Source organism: Podarcis pityusensis (genome assembly GCF_964106645.2).
Source record: "Podarcis pityusensis genome assembly, chromosome: 10".
Taxonomy (NCBI): Eukaryota; Metazoa; Chordata; class Lepidosauria; order Squamata; family Lacertidae; genus Podarcis; species Podarcis pityusensis.
Window position 1 is genome coordinate 12,262,379 of NC_138035.1, and position 17,304 is coordinate 12,279,682.

Below are 17,304 nucleotides of genomic sequence, written 5' to 3' on the forward strand. Positions count from 1 at the left end.
TTATTATTATTTGCATATACAACCCTTCATCCAAAGAGCTCAGGGTGGTTCACGAGATAAAAATGCAGGATAAAAGGAATATATAGCTAAAAACCAAAGCTATACCCCGCCTCCCACAAACACATTTAAAAGGCCATAGAATATGAATCAGCCTAAGGCCTGGTTTAAGAGGAACATTTTCACCTGGCACTTAAATGTGTATAATGAAGGTGCCAGGCAAACCTCCCTGGGGAGAGCATTCCACAAGTGGGGAGCCACTACAGAGAAGGCCCCATTCTCGTGTTGCCACCCTCCAGACGACATGTGGAGCAGGCACACGAAGACGGGCTTTAGATGATGAACGCAAAGCCTGGGTTGGTTTATATGGTATTCATATCTACTCAAAATGACAAGTAGGCAGATTCATGGAGGATAAGGCTGTTGGTGCAGGCCTCCAGTCTTGGGGACAGCATGCCTCTGAATATTAGTTGCTGGGCAAGGTTCTGGTTGGCCAATGAAGGGAACAGGTTGCTGGACAAGATAGGTCTTTGGCCTGAGCCAGCAGGGCTCTGGGAGTGTTACATTCAAACTGTAATGAAGATTAGTAAGTAATTTTAAACGAGTCACACCCATTGCTCCACATGCCTTTTCCTTTTGGGCATCTGCCCAGGCTGGGGGAAAATTCTCCACACAACAAGAGTCATCTAGTCCAGCCTCCTGCAATGCAGGCATCTGTCGCCCAACGGGGACTTGAATCCACAACCCGAAGATTAAGAAGTCTCATGCCAGCTCAGAATGTGGTGTTTGTGGTAGAAAGAAACGTTGCCCAGCCCCTCGGTCACCACTTTAAAAATCAGTAGGTATCAGCAGGGTTAGATCCTGTGCGAAAGGTGCTGCTTCTCCTTTGCTGAAAACCAGGTGAGTTTGTGCTTTGTTACTTTAGAGTCAACGCGTCTGGTTCCTTCCGGAGATCTATCAGCAACAATTGCAAAACAGTGGTGCTGATCCATACCTATGTATTGGTTTGTGTGTTTGTGTGTGTGTGTGTGTGTGTGTGTGTGTGGTGTTGTTGTTTTTTACTCTTGAGTCAGTTCTCTTGAATGCAGCGTTTTGTAAAAGATATACAGTATACATGAGCTGGGTGTTTAATTTACTATAAAATCAGCCTCCAGCTGAAAACCTGTGAAATCGTTTTAGTTAATTTGCCGTATTTATCAGTTTACCAGCGAAACTTGAGCAGGCCAGTAGGGAATTCATCATCTGCAGCAGTTTGGAAAATTAAAAACAAAACCTTTGTTGTTGTTGTTTTTCTCGGGGTGGCAGAGGAGAAAGGGAAGTTGAAGCAGCGGCTGCTTAGATCGCCGCCTTCCCTTGTACATGTACAGGGAGAGAAGGGGAAGGTGTCTGGCTTTACAAAGTTCTTCTGCCGCCCTCCACGGACGCTCAGTTTTAATTCAACTTGTCACAATGCCTGCCCCTTTCAGACAAGTTATTTCATGCTGAACATCGCTTCCGAAATACCTTATGAGCTGATGGACCGCTCCTAAGAGCCCTCCTTGATATGTAAATGGGTTGCGATAAAACGCAGGTCCTTCCTCCTTGGAAATGTTACAAAGCATAAGCTATATTCTAATGACATTGTTCGCTGCATTTCCGCGCCCACGCGCCACATCATTGTCTGCCTCCTGGGATGACTTAAGTTTTTTGACATTGTTACATGGCGGGATGGAATGGCATGCTCTACTCGGGGACTGTGTTCACACCACACATTTAAGCACATTCCCTTCCTTCCCAAAGAATCCTGGGAACTGTGCTTTCGACTTCACAGAGCTACGATTCCCAATGCCCTTCGCAAACTATAGTTCCCAGGATTCTTGGGGGGGGGGCTGCTTTAAATGTATGGTGTGTACACAGCCCCAGATGCCATTTTGGGTGGTTTCCCATAATATGCCATTCCACACTTATTTGCACATTTAGTTGCATTTTATTTGTGCTTTGTTATAATAAGGCTTCCTGCCAACCTAGCAGTTCGAAACCACATCAAAGTGCAAGTAGATAAATAGGTACCGCTCCAGCGGGAAGGTAAACGGCGTTTCCGTGCACTGGTCTGGTTCACCAGAAGCAGCTTAGTCATGCTGGCCACATGACCCGGAAGCTGTATGCCAGCTCCCTTGGCCAATAAAGTGAGATGAGCGCCGCAACCCCAGAGTCGTTCACGACTGGACCTAATGGTCAGGGATCCCTTTTACCTTTTACCTTATACTAAGGCCACAACCTTTCATCAGCTAATGAAGCCCTAATTACATGGGCCTTCAGAACTGACTATAAATGCATGTCTGTTGGACTGCAAGTTTTAAGAGCATAAAAAGAGCCCTGTTGGAGAAAGCTAAAGGCTCAGTTGGTTAGCATCCTGTTCTTGTGACAAGCCAGATGCCTCTCTGTGGATTTGTCGAATCCTCTCTTAAAGCCATCCATGTTGGTGACCGTCACTAACTCCTTGTAGAAGTGAGTTCCATAGTTTAACCATCTGCTGTGTGAACAGGTTATTTCTTTTGTTCGCCTGTCCTGAATCTTCCAACATTCATCTTCATTGTCCCTGGGAGAAATGCTCAGAACCAGGGGTGCTCAGAACTTGAATAAAATTTGGGGGGCAGGGAAGCTGCACCCCAAATAACCAGTCACAAGACATTATGCATGCACACCATGGCAATGCCCATCAACTGGGGGGGGGCAGCCCCTCAAATATTTTAATGGCGGGGCCTAGGAGTTGGCTTCTATGCTCAGAGCAACATTTTCCACTTAAGGAGAAGCCCATCTGAGCCTCTTTGAAAGTCATCAAAGATCTCTCCATCGCCTTCTATCTCAACCCAGCTTTGCAAGGTGAAGAACATTTTTCACCTTTGGGGAGCAGTAGGAGGTAGAGCAGGGATCTGCAAACTTTTCCAGCAGGGGGCCGGTCCACTGTCCCTCAGACCTTGTGGGGGCCCGGATGTCAGATGGCAGTGGTGGTTGCTTGTGAGTAATCAGGCAGGACTCAGACCTGTCTTTTACAGGTTTTATTTTGGTGCAAACGATTTACAGTGCAGTTCATGTCTGCCTCAATCGCTAGCAGAATCCGGGAGTGGTCGTTTCTGGACCTCTCCCAACATAAAAGTCTCGTTATTCACAGCCTTTTCCTTCCCTCTTTGCTCTTTAGACCTCTGCGCAGGGTGGGCGACGGAAGGGGCGTGCTTCCCTCCTGGCCGGCTTGGCCAGGAGTGGTGCTGAGGCTCCCCACAACCACAACATCCTCAGGTCCTTTTACCTCTTCCCCCCTGGAGGTGGGGCTTTCCTCATCACCGGAAGAGGAGCTGCTTCGCAAGATTTTTGGAGGCTTCCTGTAACACGACTGCCCCTCTGTTTCCTGCCCCTGTTCTGATGGCAGTTCCCTGACACCAGACTATATTGGGGGGGGGGGGGTAATGAACGAATTCCTATCCTCCACAAATAACCCAGAGATGCATTTTAAATAAAAGCACACATTCTACTCATGTAAAAACACGCTGATTCCCGGACCGTCCGCAGGCTGGATTTAGAAGGCAATTGGGCCAGATCTGGCCTCTGGGCCTTAGTTTGCCTACCCATGAGGTAGAGTAAGGGTGTGTTAGGAGCTGGAGTCAGGAAAAGTTCGACAATAATAATAAGAAAAAACCAATGTCAGTGACGTTAACTCTTTATTCAAAGAAACCAAAACAGTGAGGCCTGGTGATCTTGCCCCAATGAAGCAGTTCTGAGGACCAAAATGGAGACCTTATACCTGGTGAATTGTACTCTACAATAAAGCTTTGTTCTTCGTGAAATTTGGATTGAGGCCCAAACTGGAACCCACCAGTTTGTTTGCTTTGCTTAATGGTTCAGTTGCTATCTTTTTTTATTTCCTGGGCAGGGAAGCATGTTTTCCGTATGCCAGCTAGTATAAAATAGCAGAATAATGTTGCTAACTGTGCATGAATATTTGGGGGGAAATTACTTGATGCTGCTCTAGGGAGCGATAAACAGTTGAGCGCCTCAACACAGCTAACCCAAGACACAGACGTACACACTTTCACCGCTATATAGTTATGCACAGTGCGCGGAAAAACGTATCAAAGCTGTGAGACACATAAAACGGAATGAAAATATGCTGGTTTTCTCTGTACAGTACTCTGCTGCACTACATGCCCCCCCTCTGCTCCCCAGCAAATGCTTGCTAATATTCCTGGATGGGGAGGAGGGGAGGGGGCTCAAGGAAGATTTTTTCCCCTCTCCTCCCCCATCCGTCCCCCAGTGGAATGGAAATGAAAGAACTCCTTCATTACTAAAATAATTTGCACAATAATAGAAATAAATAACTGAATGGCAGGTTCTCTGGAGGAACGATTTCTCCGCGCTTCCCTACCAGCGCTGACTATGTGCTCATTAGCAGTGCATAGAATTTGCATGACATTTCCAGAGCCAAGGAAGGAACGAGATATCTGCTGTATAATAAGCACTTGCGGTTTGGAGGAAGATGGACAAGAACAGTGACTTGGCAATCTTCCAAGCCTTTAAGATCCATCGTGTATAGGTCTGGTCTTGGATGTCTCTTATCTGACATCTGTCCCCTGTCGCTTAAGACCCCCTTTTCCCGCCACCCCCTGGGGTTGCACGTGATCGAAGAAGGAGAAGGAATAAAAGGAAAGAGTCGATCGGCGGCTTTCAAGCTTCCGTCTTCAGGGAATGCTTTCCACCTCTGCCTGTTTGCTGAAGAAGCACAGCCGTTGGCCACAGAGCAAAGACATGTTGTAGAACAGGGAGGCATGTTTGCGTGTCGAGGTCCCCAAGACACCCCCCAAATAAAACACCATTGACACTTGATTTTAGTTTAAGGTTTTTGGCATGATTTTGGCCACAACTTTATTAAAAATAGAGTGGTTGCTTAGGCATTTGTTGAGGCTATCTGACCCTGCACGGGGACAGACTGACATTCACATGCATGTGAAGTCAGTAAGGGAAAACATTTGGGGAGAGAGATGGAGCTGGGTACCATGCCCTCACCTCTCCCCAAATGCTCCCAGGGGCTCTTGCGTGGCCCTAGCCCCTTGACAGGGGTTTGCACAAAAGCATGGCGAGCCCCTGGATTCCTTTAATGGAATATCCTTGCAGCAGCAGCATTTGGAGGACCAGGCACCGCCAATCCATACCCCTCCACCAACCAGATCCTAAACTAATGCCTAACCACAACCTTACAAGTTGTGACGATTTGCTACGCAGTAGGCAAAAACCAAATGGCACCAGCCAATCAGCCAAATGGGCAAAATTCCTACCGAGCCCCTGCCCCAAGAGCAGATGACCCCATGACAGGCATAGCAAGGTCAAGTGAACAATGCTGAACATAGGGGGGGGCGGGTGATCCGATGCGTGCAGTGAAAAGAGGAAGTTCAATGCTGCGCGCAGGGTATTTAAAGGCCATGGCTGTCAATCACAAAATGGCAACATATAAATCTCCCCAGTAAGAGGAAGCTCCATGATAATGGTGGCCAAACTCTTTTCCCACCCAGCAACAGTGGGTGTCTTGTTAGCCCCCACCGCAACACGTGCTCTCCATGAAGGAGAACACACTTTTTTGCCACATGCTCAGTTCATGCACATGGGGCATAGGAAGCTGGCTTTATACTGAATCAGACCACTGGCCCTCTGATGCCTAGCCACTGTATAGCACCAGCAAGGGTGTGGCTGGCTTTTTAAAAAGTAAATTGCAAGTGCAAGGGAGCTAATCCAGGTGGGGACCTTGGCGATTAGGGGCAGTAGCAACTTGGCACATTGCCCCTACTGCAGTCTTGATGGGAAACGGCTTGCGGGAAAAGGCAAAGGAGTAAACCCTACAGAAATCCAGAGCGGAGTCCTAAGACGGTTGGATGGCACCCAGGGCCGGATTTAGGTTTGATGAGGCCCTAAGCTACTGAAGGTAATGGGGCCCTTGATATGTCCAGCTGTCCTTTGTCCACAACAAATGGCCGCTGTTTTTTTTTGTGTTGAATATATGCCATATGGTAATTTATGGACTTCATAGGTATCTAAAGCCATTTGCACATAACAAAATATGTATTTTATCAAAGTAATTGTTGAACTGAAATATAGTTCATAAAGTACCACTGTATATAGAAATGAGCAAACCAGTGATATTTTAGGGAGCAGGCTAGCAGGTGGGGCCCATTACTTACATCACAGGAGCCTACACGACACAAAACACTGTTGTTGTATGTAGGTTTTATTTTATTTATTTTTTATTTTACATTTTGGAAATGTACGTCCAGGTTTTTTTTCCTTAAAATTTTTTAGGGGCCCCCAAGAGAGTGGGGCCCTAAGCTATAGCTTGTTTAGCTTATACGTAAATCCAGCACTGTTTGCAAGCAACTTCTCTTAACGCCATGCATTTCTGTATTTTCACTAAAATCTTCATATAATAATAATAATAATAATAATAATAATAATAATAATAGTAGTAACAATTTATTATTTATACCCCACCCATCTGGCTGGGCTTCCCCAGCCACTCTGTGCAGCTTCCAACAAAATATTAAAATACCATAATAAATCAATTTCTATACACATTTCCCCCTAATACATGCATATTTGTAAACACTGGTTGGAGAACTGCATTGCAATATTTGGAAAGCTGTGAATTTTGAAGGATAAGTGCAAATCCGGCACTGATGGCACCTTATCTGTCTCCTGACAACTCCTGCAGCCCAGCTGGTGCCAAACGTCTTGCTCTGCTTTGGACCACATCAGCTAGGCTGAGAGGGGAGCTATTGTCATCTGGGCAATTCAGGACCTCCGTACTCATAGGGCAGCCATATTGCAAAAAATGAAAACCCAGACACAAAGCTGTTGAGTTTTTGTTTTTGGTTTTGTTTTTGTTGTTTTTGTTTTTTTGTTTGTTTGTTTTTGTTTTTGTTTTTGTTTTGTTTTTGTTTGTTTGTTTTGTTTTTTTGCAAATTGAAGTTTTTAAGCTTTTTTTTAAATGAAATTCACCAAAACAAAACAAAAATCACTTCAGATATGAGCAGCCCATATCCTTCTCAGACATTTTAAGCGATTTTTCAAAAAATCCAACTGTTTCATTTAAGACTCAGATTGGGTATGACCAGCTATCAACAAGTAGATTAATTAGCACAGCAAAACGGCGCAAACTTTTTAAAAGCTTTAAAAATATTTGCTGATTTTTATCTGCATATTATTGGCAGTTGCTTCACATTATGTTATGCAGAGTTGTTGTTTTTTGATTAAGCGGTTTGTGAATTTTTCTAAACGTGTTTCATTCATATATATATATATATATAATGTTAAGTGGGACAAACATTTTCGGTAGTAAGAAATCTGCACCTGGTGCCTGCTGAGTCCAAATTCTGGAGCATCAGATTTGTCAACGCATCCCAGCCCAGCTTTAAGCCATTTCAGGCTCTGTCGCTTTAAAGCTTTCTGAATGTGAGCTTGCTTAAACTCAATCCAATGCATACAGCTGCTGCCTTGACCTACTTTGCGTGAGCCTATACAGAAAAGGAAACCATCTAGCAATAACTTGACCGCACCCCCTTAAGAAAAAATAATAATCTTTGCAAGCGCAGCATTACAAGTCTGCTAGGGATTTGGTTTCCCCCGTAGTAATCTTGCAACGACTCAGCCCTGATAGGGGGATGCTCACTAGCAATGTTCGTTTGGGGTGGGAATCACTGTATTGCTGTAGGTAAAGGAGAGCGGGGAATCCTGCCCCAGTATTCTGTCTTTGGCATAGTTGCTGCCCATTTCATACAGCTTGTTGAAATTGATTTGGGGCGGGTTGGAGTGTCCCATATGCCTTTCAAGTCTTCCCTGAGTTCATAGGCTTTGTTTCAGGCATCCATTCTCATTTCTCTTTTTATATATTAGAAGGCAGGATTGAGGGTGGATTTCATCTAAATTAGAATCTGCGCACACCGCTTAGTCGTAGTAGTAGTAGTAGAAGATTGAGCCAGAGGGGTAGGGATGGTCAAGGAAGGGAGAGAAGAGGAACCATTGCAAGAGAAAGGCAGAGAGTGACTCCAGAAAGGAAAGAGAGAAGGTTGCATGTACAGTGAAATGTTTTCGACAGGAGTTGCCATCAGTTAGCGCTGCCATGTTCGCAAGACCAGCTCTCGGTTTGAAGTGGTAATGAAGCATTGATCACAGATGAGGCAAGGTGGGGGCGGGGAGGGGGAAGAGAGGGGTTTGAATTGCCCTTTGCTCAGTCGTTGTTGTTTTTTTATCTCCTAGCTGTGGAAGACAGAAAATTGTTCATAGGAATGGTTTCGAAGAAGTGTAACGAGAACGATATCAGGGTGATGTTTTCTCCATTTGGCCAGATAGAAGAATGCCGGATCCTCCGGGGACCAGACGGGCTGAGCCGAGGTGAGTGCGAGAAGCCTACGAAACCCTCTTATCATTATTTTTAAGTGCTAATTGGAGCTGGAGATCACGGCCGGGGGAGATGAAGCCGCTGTCAGCATCTAGAGGCTATGCTCGGAAGCATGCCATGTGACAGAGGAACCCCTGCGAATTCTTTAATAGAAGCTGAAATTATCACCTTTTACATAATAATAATAATAATAATAATAATATGCCCAAGAGGTTATCTGTGGCAACGTACATTAAGGCATGTCATTGCCCTCTTTGACAGGTGGAGAGAGAGATTCCACACGGGGGCCGTTTCTCCCATATTTTTTAATTTACATGCCCATCATTCTGACAGGTGGGGTGTACATGAGGGAATGGCTTACATACCTGCAGAAATGCCTGTGGCCAGATGTATTGTGCTCACCTGTCTGCCTCTGGGCCCAGATCACCTCCTAAGATCATGCGGGTGGTTGTGCTTTCACTGCGATGCTCTCCCCTAGTTCAGTTTTCTCTACGGGAGTGAACGTCAACCATTCCTCTAACGCTATAGAAAGTAGGGGGGTGCCTTTGGGGACAGCTGAAGCCTGCTCTCTGCCTCTGGTGACTCCAGAATTACAAAACCAAGCCTGGTCCTATCTGCACCTCTTTGTCTGCTTCGCCCTACCCTGTGTTTGGTTTCTTGACAGCTGTGGGGCTGGGGAACGTGTGTGGACTTGCAGGCGGGGCTGGACTACTCATTTTTCCTGGCCACTGGCCATCCTTTCTGGGGCTGACAGATATTATAGTCCAGGCTTCCTCCAACTCGGCCCTCCAGATGTTTTGAGACTACAGTTCCCATCATCCCTGACCACTGGTCCTGCTAGCTAGGGATCATGGGAGTTGTAGGCCAAAAACATCTGGAGGGCCGGGGTTGAGGAAGCCTGTTATAGTCCAACAACATCTGCAGGGCCACAGGTTGTCCACCCCTCGACTGAGTGTGGTGGCAATGTTTTGAGCCAGCCTTTATGCAGCAAACTATGTAAAGGGCTTGAAGATATGTAGCATGCCATCACTGTTTAAATGTGTTTGGGTGATACGGCCTGGTCCATGCTGCGAATTTGCAGACGGAATTCAAGGAGGGAACTTATGTGGTACAGATCCCAGGGGGAATTTGAAAACAGCAAGAAGAGGTTAACTCGCAAAGCATGTGGCGTGGCCATATAGGTCTTCTCGGCTGTTAATGACTAAGCTTTCCTAATCACATCTACTCTGCTACAAAAGAAATAATATGTAGCATTCCCTGTAACTGCATATGTTGCGATAGATTTGGAAGATGCTGATGTTTATTGGTCTTAGGGTTGTATGACGGTCAGCAAGGTAATGTCTGAAAATTCTGACGTTTACTGACAAATCTGTAGAGCCTTGAATGATATCATTTTCACCATATGTAGGTGAAGGAGATTCATCAGACCACAGATGTAAATGTGTATGTGTGTTTTAAGAGGCTCGTGACACAAAAAGTCATACACTGTCTTAAGACATACCAGTAAATGTCATCAATCATCAAATATCAGACATTTACCATAACATAAAAACCATCAGGAGGTGCTTATTGGTTCCAATTTGTGTAGGAGTCCACACCTTCTCACTGGTTAGTGCAATGTGGAATTCATTGTAAAGGGAAACACAGCAATATATTCACAGGAATATTTGTGCATTTAATAAAAATAAAAATAATTCTGGGGCCCCCAGCTGAATTATACAACTTGGATAAATTATGCAAATCAAATTAAGCTTATTTGCATACATGTTCTTATTTGACGTAATTTATTCAGCATCTGCCAGTCACGAGACGAGGCCAGGAGCTGTGCAGAACACTCTGACTTCTGTAAATCACTCTCTGCTTCGGAAATGTCATCAGGCATCGCTTCTCATTAAATGTAGCCCAAGATTTCCTTCCCAGTTTCCCAAAAATACTCTCCCCTGGAAAACAGATCACACATATGAGGAAGGAGTTTTGCATACCTTACTTAAACTTATGAGGTGGCAAAGGACGGGTATTTTTGGTTTTTTTTAAAAAAACTTTCCCCTTGCTTTTAAAACTTTCATTTTGTATTTTTATGTTGTGAACCGCCCTGTGAGCTTCAGATGAAAAGCAGCATAAGGATTTAATAAATAAATAAATTTTAATTTAAAATCAGTATGGGGGAAAAAATCTCAACTACCTTTATAAGTTTAAGATAAGCTGCAACTACCCCTACACACACACACACACACACACACACACACACTATTTTCAAGAAATATCTTCCACTCCCGTGATCTTCCCATGAGTTTTTGTTTCTTTCCCCACCCCACGCCACTCACCCTCAATAGCAGAAAAAGAAAATTTCAGCACAGCTCTGGATCTCCGCATTTTCAAGCCCATTTCCACAGTCCAAAGAGGCTGGAAACTTGACTGCCGAGATTTAACAGAATTTTGCTTTTCTTTACCCATTACAAAATTCTGGACATCTGCCCAATGCACACAGACCTGCTTATGTAGACTTCAGCCAGATACTCAATTGACTCAGTACTGTCCCATCCTCAAGGAACTTAGGAAGATGTGGCCTTGCCTTATTGCTCCATGGATATGGGACTGTCATTGTGCAGCTGCCATACAACGGATGTCAATACCACAGAATCAAGGGAATCACAGTTTATGCATTTTCATTGCAATTCTTACATGTATCCCAAAGGCATGAGTACATCGCCTTGGGGAAAATTCCTGAAAGTACCGAAACAATGTTCTAAAAACTAGCAGGACCCATGTAGATGTCTGTGTTTTCACGTTATCCTCAGTCCTAGAATGGGAACCTTCCTTCTCTCCCATTCCATGGCATCAAGAGCCTTGTTATATTCTGAATTTTCAGTTTTCTGTACACTTTGCGAGCTTCTGTGTATCTAGGATCTTGAGCAAGCTTGTTCTCTTTGAGGTTTGCTGTTATTTCACTGTCAGAATAGATTTTGGAGGTGCAGGGCGAGCATTTTCAAGCACGGATGAGCAGGTGACAAATGTTGAGGGCATAAGAAAAGCTTGGCTGCTGGACCGGGTCAAAAGCCCATTCATTCCAGCATCTTGTTCTCATGGCGGCCAACCTGATTCTGTTTATCTAATCTATTTAACAGAATTAAATAGCAGGGCACCAAGGGGGAGAGGAAACACTCCTTCCATGTAGTCACTTTTCTTAATTGATCTTCAGTACCAGAAGATTACGTCACAGTGCCAGCGCTACCATTAGACAGAGTGAGGCAGACATTCCTCTCAAGCCCTTCAGGAAGGCAGAACTGTGTGTATTATATGGCCTGCCCTGAATTCCCACAGCTAGCCTGCTGCCCTTGGGTGTGGTAGAGGAGGGTTTAGGGCAGCTCAACTGGTTCCGCCACACTGGGCGCCAAGCCAAGGTTGGCGCTGCAGAGCATCGTAATTATGACATAGTGCATGCACAGAACGGAAGGCGAGAGGTGGGGGAGTGTCGGAGCTTCCATACGACCGAGCTGTAATAGCTCTCCTCCTTGTCGTATCTTTGGAATCCATCAACCTCTTCTCCAACGTTGATTAACGACCTAAGCCTTTAATGAGGCTTCAGGCACACTCCCTCATTACGCAGAGTATCCAAACAGCAGCAAAAGGAGTGAGACACGTGCGCTACATTGCTACGTATATTTCTAACTACACAGGACAGAAAAGAAATGCACCTGCTCTCTGAGTCAGTGAACAACTGTACAAAGAAACAGGAAACCAGTAACATCAACATCCGTCTCCCATGAGACTTCCAACAGTCTGGAATGTAAACAGAGTCTTGTGACTCCAAAAACTGCACAGTGGCATAACAGAAATCTAACAGGGAGCACTGAATTTTGGCCTTGAACAGGACGCTGCTGAAATTTGAAAGGCCAGTGTCCATTCCTGGTAGAGGACACTGTCCTGTCCATAGGAATAAGGTTCAACTGGCAAGTTGGTTCACTTCTGAATGAAGTTGGTTCACTCAATACTGAGCAAGATGGACCAGCGTTTTTTGAGTCAGTGTAAGCCAGCTTCCTATTGTATTTGTATAACTGTCCACAGGATGCTGGAACATCATCCCTGGAACAAAGTAACTCTAGAAAACTTGGTCTGAGTTCGAGACACATTTTCAAACAAAAAAGAGACGAATGGGACAGCAGAGACAATAATAAGAAACCCAGTTGCGGGGATGGCAAGGGCAAGGCACAAACTGGGACTGTTAACTTGTGACTCATAGCAGCAGGGATGGTCCTTATGGGCCAGACAGTATGCCAAGGCCTTAACCAGAAATAAAACAGGCAGGTTAGTTAATGCTCAAGTTGCATTTGAACAGTTGGCAGGAATGAGCAGTTAACAAGCTCAGGAGAAATCATAATAGGGACAGAACTTCTCAGGGAAGGAATTTGACCTCTAGACAGACAGGGCAGTAAGATCTCCAGTGGCAGGCTGGAATGATAACTGCCGTTATTTGTACAGCCTCCCAGAAATATCCACTGGACTTGATAAAGGAAAATGTTGACGTTCGAAGTCTTCAATAATAATTCAATCAAGAGGTTTCTGTGTTTGGGGTGAGTTCAGGATTTTGCAAGGTATAGATATGAGATGTAGCAGAGCCATCAGGAATACCTAAAGAACTGGGCTGGTGTGCCTCTTGGCTGGGGGCAGGGAATGAGTGGAAGGTAGAGAACGTAAGAATGTAAAAAGATCCCTCATGGATCCCCAGCCATTGATAGTCTCCATGAATTTGTCTAATCTCCTTGTAAAGCTATCCAGGTTGTTGGCCACAACTATGTATTGGCAGTAGCAAATTCCATAATTTAACTACATGCTGTGTAAAGACCCTTTGACTTGTCTGGTCCTTCTGTGCGGCATGAAATACAGATGTTATACTCAAATTATGGGTTGTAGTTATGTCCCAAAGTAGCCTTCTTCAAAGTTCTAGGTGTTTTGCCTGTCCTTTGAGGGATGAGGCTTCTGAACATTATTTGTGATGACCATAAGGGATTCTAAGATTTTCAGATATGCTCCCAGCCTTAGAAGATTGGGAACTATATATCGAGCTACTCCGTGCTCTTCAGAGGAAACAGCTGAGATTAAGAGAGGTTGGATGATCTTTTCCTGTGACCAGGAAAAAAATACACGTGCAGCCAAAATAAATTTGGTAGAAAATCCTTTTTTATATATAGAGTTACAGCTCAAGCCATATTATAGCCCCAGCTACCGACCGCAGGAAAGCAAATTAAGCATTTAATTTTTTCATGATAATAGGACTAATTGGATTAACTATGCAGGCTGGAAATGGATGAGTGCAGGTATCTGGGCAATTAGTTCAATATTAATTGTAGCCAATAGAGAGTCAAGTGTTTTCAATCCTGCACGAGTTATTTCGCAAGGCAAACAGCACCCTGGGTTTATACACTTGTCTGGCAGAGGTTAAGCTCATGTTGTTTCAGTCATGAAAGAGTCCCTGACCACTGTGAGCCATCAGCAAATGATGGGATTTGGCTGTGTGTGTTGATTCGTCCCTAGATTGCAATTGCACAATGAGCCACAAACTGATGAAGTGTAGCATTGGCAGTGCATTGGCCAGATGACGGTTATTACTCTGGGTCCTCCTCTCTGCACAGCCCAGATCAAATTCTTGATTGAAGACACAGATAAATAGAGGGAGCATATTGGGTTATGTATGAAAGCCTAGAAGCCGTACAGACTTTTGTGGCTTAGGAGCAAAGACAGCACAACTGGTAGCAAGCACAATGTTGCATCTGTTGAAAACCGGTGTGTGTGCTTGTGTGTGTAGTAAAGAGATGCACAAATTGGGAGAGACATGCAGCACACACTTCGGGGATGGAACCGAAGGCTGCGCAAGTCACACGCTTTTCATGTTTTGAGATTGCTGGGGGAGCCTTTGTGCTAAACTCCATCTGTGCATCTTGTTAGGCTGATTGGAGCATGGAGCCCAGCCATGTCGTCGTGCTCCCAAACATTTTAAAATTTCCTCCGGAAGAAGGGCACCCTTCCAATGCAGGTTTAGGCAACTAGCTAAGATGCTTAGTGTTGCTGTTGCTGCTGTTAATATTACTTGGGATGGGACATGATGAGGGTGGATGGCCAGCTATTTTTGTTTATTAATTTGATCCAAAAATGCTTTCTTTGAAGGGTGGAGAGCAAATTGATTCATCCATTGTTATGTGCTTGTTTATTTTGAACCTACCTCTCAGGCAGAATCAATTAGGGCTCCTGGGGAAATTACTGTTTTGCCTGATGGGGCTTGTCCTGTGAGTTTTGGCAAGGTTCAGCCATGTTTTTTAATGTCTGTATGAAGCCATATGAAAGGTCTGCCAGAGATTTAGGGTAGAGTATGTGGGTTGAGCCCAGCTCTGTTTCCCCATTTCAGGGGAACCACGTGAGTAGTAAAAAGATTTGTACAGGTGCCTAGGTGATAGTCTGGATGAAGGCGAATAAGCTGAAGCTCAGACCCAACAAGAGGGAGATATTTATTATGGGGACCCAACTGATCTGGAAACTTACAGTTCTGTGCAAGATGGGATGGGAGTCGCACATCTCTTGGAGGTGCAAGATTTAGGGGGTATTTTCTGACCTTGCAGAGATCTTAGAATCTCATATCGTAGTCATGGCAAAGCGTTTACACTGGTCTACCAGCTGTGATCATTGCTAGGCAATGAAAACCTGGCCTGTGTGATTTATGCTTTGGTAACTTTTATATAAAAGGTACAGGGATCTAGCATTGTTTTTGGAGACAGTCCAGAAACTTGGAAATGTGGCAGCCTACTTCGCTGATGGGAACCCACTCTATTGATATTAAAATAAACTGGCTCCAGAGTTGGTTGTTGCTATAATTCAGACTAATTATTTTAAATGCTAACTGTTCAAACCATGAATCGCCCTTCCCCCCACTCCCTCCAGAAGCTAGTGAGATGCTTCTGACTCCATTGAACTTAGTAGGGTGATTCTGAATAAAGAGGTATCAGAATTCTGTGGCTCAGTTCAGACATTAACTAAACCGTAGTTTAGCATTATGAGAACAAGCCACAGCAAACATAGATTCTCCCTTTGCCTCAGACATCGCCACCAGGAGGAATCTGAAAGCTTTTGCTTAACCACAGCTTGTTCTCTGAACCTGATGAACTCTGCTTAATCTTAACTACAGTTTGTTTGAAGCGACTTGATTGCAAAATGCAGGTTGTGAAGCTTACTTCTTTTAACACAACTTAGTTAGCATTAACTGTAGTTTAAGGTTTGGATGAAACACTGTGTCGTAGTCAGACTTTCAGACTGTTGCTCACAGTTGTGAAGAAGTTGGAGAGGGGGGTGAGGAGCAGATAAGCCCCAGGCTCGCTGCAGCTTGTTTTTGTCATACTAAACTACAGTGTAGCATAACGTTAGAACACATTTTTGTGTATTCCAAGCATCATGAACTTGGGGGAAGTTTGGTAGGGCAAGACACCATGGTCCTCCTTCAGATTTTGGTGAACCAATGAGGGGAGACTCTAAAGACCAAAGCAGCTTACTTGGTGGGTCACGTGATTGGTGAGACTTCCATAAATACTACACAGATTTGCTCAGTGAAGGTTGGTGACCTTCTGAACAACTAAAATGCATTGTGGGGTCGTTGTTGTTGTTTTTAAAAAAATGTTTTTATACACATGCTTGAACTTGTGGAAAGGGTCACATGAAACCCACTATAGCTTTCTAAGAGACCAAAGGAAGCATATTGTGAAGCAAAAGTAATTCCCCCTCCCCCACACAAAATTATTAGGAATGCTTCAGAAATTCAGTCATTGCCAATCCCAGTATAAACTGAAACAATCTACAGCTCCTGTAATTATGTCTTGATCAGAATTTAGTTAGCTGCCGACATTCAAACTTTCTGAATGTTCTGACAGAGATCTCAGCTGAAAAAATCTAGAGAACTACGTTTTAAAATGTGTATGTTGAGATAAAATGTGTTTAAATATAGTATTTAAATGTGCATTTTGTGCATTTTCAAATGTGCAGATTAATGCAAAAAGGGAGAGAGGAGGGAATAGATATTTGGGGTGAAACATGCAGAAGTGATGCAGACAAGAAACAGGCCACTTTTTGCACCCCTAACCGTTATTTTGCCAAATGAATGTTTCTCAGCAAGCGCCCAGGAAAGCGGGGATGAAATAGTGTGGGGGAGCCTTATCAGTTTGCAGCTACTGAAATTTGCTTGCAGTACTGATGAATAATGGCAAATCTGAGTTAAGATAACATTTCAATTGAGATGACAAGTGTAATAGATGCTTCTCTAAATCTGCTCAGTGACAAGTTCTTGTGCTTCTTTCTGATCCCGTCTGCAAGGAGGAAATTGCTTTGAGAAAACCTTTCTCCAGTCAAACACTGATCTATTCTGGACAGCTGGCAGGCAGTTTCACAGAAAAATAGTGAAAGTTCACTCACTTTAGGATTTACTAGCAATCTGTGACATTCCAAAAGTAGAGTTGATTAATCTGGATCAATAATCCGGGCTACTAAAAGAGAGCCCTGATAGAAAGATTGGTTGCATTATATATATATATATATATATATATATATATATATATCTCACATGTTTTTAGCATCTTTAGGTATGTATTTGCATCTTTGGCCTGCTCTTTGGAGGGCTTGTGTCAGGTTATAATGCTTAAGGAACTAAGTAAATAAATAAATGCAATATTCATGTGGCATGAAAAAGGGGAAAGGTGCGCAATATGAAAATAATAACAGAACAAGGCAAGTTGCAACATGATCACAGTGCTGGTTGTGGACAAATTAAGAGTAATGATGCTCCACTGGGAAAGCCTGAGTGAATAAAAAGGTCTGTGACTCACGAGGAAAGATTGTAGGTGCCTGGTGCGTTTTGA

The 17,304-nt window shown here is 44.1% G+C and overlaps 2 protein-coding genes across 38 annotated transcripts in view; one reads left to right on the top strand and one right to left on the bottom strand.

The window, feature by feature from the left end:
• Positions 1-17,304, top strand: part of CELF2 (CUGBP Elav-like family member 2) — a 524,880-nt gene that overhangs the window by 433,165 nt on the left and 74,411 nt on the right. For all 30 annotated transcript variants that reach the window (XM_081022933.1, XM_081022913.1, XM_081022915.1 and 27 more), the window contains one exon: positions 8,272-8,406. In XM_081022933.1, coding sequence (XP_080879059.1) covers positions 8,272-8,406 — 135 coding nt within the window. The remainder of the gene's footprint in view (positions 1-8,271; positions 8,407-17,304) is intronic.
• Positions 1-17,304, bottom strand: part of LOC308486468 (uncharacterized protein) — a 132,965-nt gene that overhangs the window by 30,949 nt on the left and 84,712 nt on the right. For 2 of the 8 annotated variants that reach the window (XR_013991041.1, XM_081023347.1), the window contains one exon: positions 8,428-10,353. The exons of the other annotated variants lie outside the window; for them this stretch is intronic. Coding sequence is in view for 1 of the 2 variants with exons in the window: in XM_081023347.1 (XP_080879473.1) it covers positions 10,288-10,353 (66 nt within the window). In the remaining variant the exon portion in view is untranslated. Of the gene's footprint in view, positions 1-8,427; positions 10,354-17,304 lie in introns of those variants that run through there. 8 annotated transcript variants of the gene reach the window in all.